General features: G+C 39.3%; 2 protein-coding genes across 2 annotated transcripts in view; both read right to left on the bottom strand.

The window, feature by feature from the left end:
* LOC140937680 (WD repeat-containing protein 47-like) overlaps positions 1 to 158 on the bottom strand; it is a 15,791-nt gene extending 15,633 nt beyond the window's left edge. The window contains exon 1 of the mRNA XM_073387240.1: positions 1 to 158. This exon is cut by the window's left edge and continues 1,971 nt beyond it. The gene's annotated coding sequence lies outside the window, so the exon portion shown is untranslated.
* Positions 159 to 1,992: 1,834 nt separating this feature from the next.
* Positions 1,993 to 6,313, bottom strand: LOC140937678 (uncharacterized). Its single transcript, XM_073387239.1, has one exon. It carries the CDS (start codon positions 6,242 to 6,244, stop codon positions 3,728 to 3,730), a length of 2,517 nt encoding a protein of 838 aa, XP_073243340.1. The 5' UTR covers positions 6,245 to 6,313; the 3' UTR covers positions 1,993 to 3,727.
* Between the last annotated feature and the right edge of the window lie 229 nt (positions 6,314 to 6,542).

The following is a 6,542-nucleotide window of genomic DNA, read 5'->3' as shown; positions in this document are numbered from 1 at the left end:
ATGAACAGCAGATGTCATACAAAGCTCATTATTGTATTAGTTTAGCTTTTCTTCGTCCCTCAACCGAAACTGTCTTTTCATTATTTCCAAACGTGGTTTGTAAATAATGCATCGCGCCAAAATTAAGTCCCTGTACGCATGCGCCCACTTGTCATATTCACTTCCGGTTCTACAGAAGCAAAAAAAAAACAAACAAAAAAAAGCCTGATCTCAGGTTACTCTGTACCTGCCGTTTTTCGGACATTTTACTTCAACTGTCCGGGGGGGGGGGGGGGGGGGTACTCAACAAATTTTTATACGGTGAGGCTCCGCCTCGAGGTCCAACCCCTTACCCTTTTAAACGAAAAAGGTACCCCTTTCGTATTTCTTCTATTGACAAATGGTACCCCTTTCACATACCTTGTTTAGAACTTTGCATCCCTTTTAACTGCTGTAAATGCACTGTCTTTTAAATAGGAATCAATCACAAAAATAGAATGTTTTCTCCACTTTTTAAAGCCATAAAATTCATCTGTTAGCTCTTTTTTGGGCCCTTTCACAGACCCAAATGACAGATTTCCCTACCCTTTCATATACTTCAATGAGTAAAATCCCTACCCTTTCATATATCTGAAGCCTGAAAAGGTACCCCTTTCGGGCGGAGCCTCCCCGTATAGGCCATTATAGGGTGTACCCACCTAACTATACTCTTTATAAGACGGACGACGGACACTTGTGAAACCGTCAACAGACACTTGAGAAGTGCTTTATGCAGTGAAAAATATCTCAAAACGGAAATGTAGGTGCTCTTCATGACAGTAAATTAATTGATTTGATAGCACAACGATACAGGAGACATAGCTTTCCGGTTTCTCAACCAGTTTTAGCTGTTTTGTACAAGTTTGACAAACGTCTTTTCATTGCGAATGGATTTAGTGTAAGTTTCTTAAAAAATACTGGTGTCACGTTACCTCAACTCTCTATAAGCAGACACCTCACGAAGACAGACAGTAAGGGCTGGTCCTGAAGGTGTCCGTCTTAGAGAGAGTTGAGTGTAACTGGTTGCCATAAGAATGCTTCAGAATCGTTTTACTGTCAACAGAAAAAAAAAATTAAATAAACCGAAAATATCAATGATGTAACAAATTCAACACCTAATTTCATTCCTAGTAAATTATTTGGATTTTTGTCTACATTACAAGATTCTACATGATGTAAGTACAGTTAAAACCTGCTTTACGGACACCCGCTTAACACAGACACCTCATTATTATATGGACAGTTTGCTTCTTCCCTGGTGAAAGAAAGCCCTTACATTTTCTTTCAATTCAACCCGCTTAATACCGACACCCAATTGATACAGACACTTTCTATGAGCCCGTCAGTGTCTGTATTAACAGTAGCTCAGTTGGTCAGTTACAGCACAACTTCCTCAGTGGCAGATCCAGACCTTTGCCCAGTCATTCAGACCCTGAGATGAGGGGGTGGTGGTGGGAGGGGGGGGGGGGTGTCCAAAAAAAAATTTTTTTGGCCCTTTGGGCCTCAGTTTGGTTTAAAACTAAGGGAGCCTGGGCCGCCCAGTCCCCCCCCCCCTGGATCCGCCACTGTTCCTGTAAAACTCAAGTGTGACTTAAAACAAATAATGCAAAGGAGTTAACACAATAGAACCTAGGAAAACAATGATGCAAAATAAATAAAAGGTTCACAGGTTCTTACACCAAGGAAAACCCGTCATTTCTGCTTCAAAATCAACTCACTACCAGAACGAATGATGGAGTTTTCTTAGGATGCTTTTAACTTTTGATTGCGTGGATGAAGGGTAAAAGGCAGCTGTAATTCCCAGGCTACAACAACAGAGGACTCTAAATAATGTATGTTAATAGGTCATTAGTCATAATAATATTGACTGGACTTTAGGTTAGGCCAGAACAAAAGAGGTCATGAAAGTATGTTATGCAAAAAATTATAGATAAATGGGTCTTGAGCAGAAACAGCAGATTCATGGCAAGACAATTTCTTAACAACCACAAATATTATTTTATTTTACAAAATGTCACAAACAATAAACTGCCTGCCTTTTCCACAATTCAACCTGTGAATTGGCCTAAGGCCAAGTTTGGAAAAGCTTGTACAGTGAACCCTCAGCAATACACTGCCAATACTAAAAGTCACTGCATTTCCTACATGTTTTCATACAACTCTATTTCACTTCCCTGGTAACTGCATATTGGCTGTACATACAAAGGAAGTACAAAGTGAGCATTACATGATTTTGAGCAAGCTTCTAACTTATTGATCAAGATGTTGGCATGATCAACAGTTCTTTTCAGATATAAATATTCTTTCCTGTCAGCCAAAGTTAATTTGTCACCATCTAAGATATTCATGCCCTTAGACAAGATTTTGCAAATCAAGATAAAGTCACTGATTGTCAGCATTTGTGCTCTGGGGGTAAATTTTTTTCATATTTTTTTGGTATTATTATCGCTGTCAAGTTGTGTAGTAAACACGACAGTAAACAAAAATCTTGTCAGCCACTTGTCCCTACGGCTTGAACTGTGAAGTATAATAAATATTTAAATTCTTGGGCACAAAATAATCATGAAATTTTTAAGGGTGTGTGCTTTGGGAGGTAGGGTCTTTAATTGTCATGAATAAATACTCAAGTGAAGGGTTTCCTGAAAAAAGGTCTAATATGCTTGTCATTAATAAGCAAATTCCATTAGAGAATCAATAATAATCAAATTACGCCCTTATGACTTAGTATACCCCTCCTGGGGGTAGCCTAGAGGAAAAATACAGCAAGATTTCTCTAATGGAATTCAATTTTCAAAATTCAATGTTGAACTAATGACCATATTAATGACACCTGTCATATTTGGACATGCACTTGAGAATAAAAAGGCCAAAAACAGATGATCTCAGGGGGTTAAAAAACTAATGAACACAGCCAATACAACCATTTGCATTTCAAGCTTTTTTAAGCTAAATATTGATAACCACAAAAAAAAAGAGTTCAGATGCTTAGTGTGTCAGTTTTGAATACAACAATGACCTGGGATTTCCCCAAACCAAAATATCAATGCGAGATTTTGCCCCAATGAGATGTCTTTGGAAACAAATAAACTTGCTCATCATTTATGATATTGGCAGCTTTCAACAGCTGTTCATCCCCTGGGAGACCTGATCGTAGTAGAAATATGATAGGAATTATAAATAAGGTAAATCGGGCTGGTTTTCACTACAAAGGAAATGGGGTCCGATCATAAGTGACATCCTAAGAGTGCTTACACCCTGGTGAATATTAAAATCAGATCTCCTAAGCCCAAATGAGATCAGAATTATGATTAAACAAAAATCCGATATGTCAGAGTTGGAAACAGAAGTCGAAGATAAACCGATCACAATGCCTGTTAACATGCTCCATGATTGGTTTAGACTGTCTGTCTGCTTGTGCTTCCAACATGTCTCTACCAGATCATACATAAGTAACAAAGTCATAAGCGGAATCAAGACATGGATTTCACTATCATAATCCTCTGCGCTTCTCATAATAATTCCACCTCTGCTGCTAGAAAAAACCAGCCTATTGGACCCGCTTCCTGCTTGAACCATAAATAAGCCTGCGTTCTAAATAAAATACTAGGGAGCCTGGTGCTCTGATCCTGTAAAAAACTAGGGTGTCCAACATTATGATTTCTATTTAAAAACTGCAAAAAGCATGAAAGACAAATGTCACATTGTTATATCACTCATCATCTGAAAGCACAATTATTTCATCAGCGATTTCCACTTTCTTTGGGGTTTTTCTTCCATTTTTTTTCAAAGACAATGCTGACTTTCTTGGTTCATTATTTTGCACATGAGAATGGCCATTGACTGTGCCTTGGCTTGGAGAGACATTAGTGCCCGTTATGTATAGTTCATCATCTTCACTCTTAGAGGATGAAGCAACTTTGCCACAATTTGCTTTCTGCTCAGAAGTGTCTCCTTTAGCATTTAGGATATTATCCTTCTTTCCCACAATTTCCAAGGTTGCATTACGGAAGACTTTAAGAGGAGATTCATATTCCAGTGATCCACCCTCAGCTTTTCTCTTCTTCATGCTAAGAGACAGTATTGATGGCTTACGATCTTTTAGAGATACAGATGGGACAACATTTGGATTATCAGATTGACTGTTAGCAACACTATTTTCTGGTGAAAGTGCTTCTCTCATGTCTTTTTGTTTTCCCGCAGTTGCTTTGCCAGATGTTTTCATGCTTATTTTGTTGCTAACATCGCTTGAAACACCAGAAGAGCTAGCCACTGTAGCAGCCAAAACATCAGTTCCACTAAGAGACATTCCAGGACTGGCTTGGTCATTGCTGGATGCAGAAATGTCAACAGATCTTGAGGTCAAAACTTCACTGTCTAAATTTGAATCTCGACTCTTGACGCAATCATTAATTTGTTGATCTTTCAATATAACATCATCAGATTGAGGAGTATCTGGCACAGAGGAGATTTCCAAGTTGTCCAACACATTTGACTCTGCTGTGGTTTCATAGTTATCATTGCTGCATTTTTGATGCACATCCACAACCTCTACTTGCTCAATACTGATGGATTCGGACAACACAGAGGATGGTATTTCTACAACAGCACAGTCCCTGGTAAGTTCAATTCGTTTTGTTGCTGGTAAATGATGGTTTTCAGCACTTTGTCTGCTTTTACTTTCTGTGTGCTTAGTTCTTTCACTATTGTGATGTGGCCGTTTAAAAGCAAAATCATCAAGGTCATTCTCACTAGTATATGATAATTTCCGAATTGAGTGTGCCTTGTCTCTCTTTCCTAAAACTGACTTACTGCGATAAGTTTTATCCTCATTTGGGTCCTCAAAATCCAATCCTAAATCATCACATTCATTTTCACTAGAATCTGATGATTCTTGGACAGAAACACGAGAAAATTTCCTTTTCATTTTGCTGCTTTGTGATTTTTCTCTCTCTGAATCACTGCTACTAGAAGCATCACTGCCTTCATTTTTCATGCGTCCATAATGAGCATACTTATTAAAAACATCTTCCAGGGCCCTTTTGCTTATCTTCTTGTTCTCTTCCAATTTCCTTTGAAGGGCGAGATCATTTATTGCAGGGTCATTACTGGCAGAGTAGTCATCCGTAAGATGACAACCAAAATTGTTGGAAAAATCTAGTTTGCGTCTCTCTTGCAACTTGTTTCCAATGGCAACAAAAACCTCATCACTGATCTCCCTAAGGGCTTGAGATGATATTTTCAAGCCATGCTCTCTCTTTGCATCTTGAATGACTCTAGAAATGTCAAATTTGTCTGGAAAGCGACCTCTTTTTTTCTTTAGGAACTTGTTTACAGCCCTGTCCATCTCTGGGAAGCCTGTGGAAGGGCATTTGACATCCTTTTCGATTACCCGTCCTGTGTCTGTTGGTCTTCCCCGTATTTTGCATAATTTAGCCCAGATTTTGTTAAATCGCTCTTTCAGCCGGCACTCTTGGATGTAGGTGCTATCACTCATGTTCATCTCCTCCAAGCTCAACTCTGCTTGATTGAGAATCTTTATTTTATCACTTACGTGTTTTAGTTTCTCCTTAAGTCGATTTATGCGTACCTGTCGCTTTCGAGGGGTGAGTGGAAGTTTCGAACGCGAAGGATCCGTGGTTCCATTGGTTTTTCTTTTACTTTTTCCTTCCTTCGTAACTTCCACGTGCACGCTTGTAGAGAATTCAGCTGAGGATGTACTTGCCTCTGTAGCCGTCTTTACAGAGGCCTTTTTTCGGACAACGCTCCCAGATTCCTTTCCATCGCTGCGATCCGTCGTCAGACGGACTGCGTCTTTGTTTACATTTTCCTCCACGCGGTTCGTGATCTTGTTTCGTGCGGAACTAAAAACTCCATCGATGGCTTCTTGCTCTGCTTTCTTCACTCCTTCCGTTTTCGATTTAAACTCATCCTGCTTCAGATCTGCACCAAGAAGCTTGCAAACATCTCCAGTAAAGATAAACGCGTTCGACTCGTCAAGCTGTTTTGTTCTCCATTTCAGAGAACTTTTGAACTTCGTGGACGACACGAAATCCGAGGGAGCTTCAGCGAATTTCACTTTCAGAAAAACTACGACATAGTGTGGAATATGTCGCTCTGCTTTTACGATAAACTGTTTAAAAAGCTCTTGGACGTCTTCATCTTCATCGTCGTCGCTGGATACAACTATGATAGCCTCACTTGGAGGTTTACTTGCCCCTCCTTCCATTTCCAAAATTTCTTCCTTTCAATATGGCGCCTTCCTTTCACTTACCAAGCATGACCTCGCATCAATCTCAGCTCACCTCTTCTCGATTCAAGCAAAAAGGGCGCAATAATGTCCAAATTTGGCAAAAATAAAACAATGTACTACCAAATATGGGTAAAAGGTTGGATCTGAGCGTTCCGATTGGCTAAGATATAATTTATGTGCATAACTTAGATCATTGCGCAATAGTGACATAAATTATGCAAAATTATTCACAAAATTTACACATTTTTCGTTTTTAACGACCATCTCATAACTA

Source organism: Porites lutea, chromosome 5, assembly GCF_958299795.1.
Source record: "Porites lutea chromosome 5, jaPorLute2.1, whole genome shotgun sequence".
In the NCBI taxonomy this organism is placed as follows: Eukaryota; Metazoa; Cnidaria; class Anthozoa; order Scleractinia; family Poritidae; genus Porites; species Porites lutea.
The sequence above is the reverse complement of the archived record's forward strand: the minus strand, read 5'-3'. Positions and strand labels throughout refer to the sequence as shown.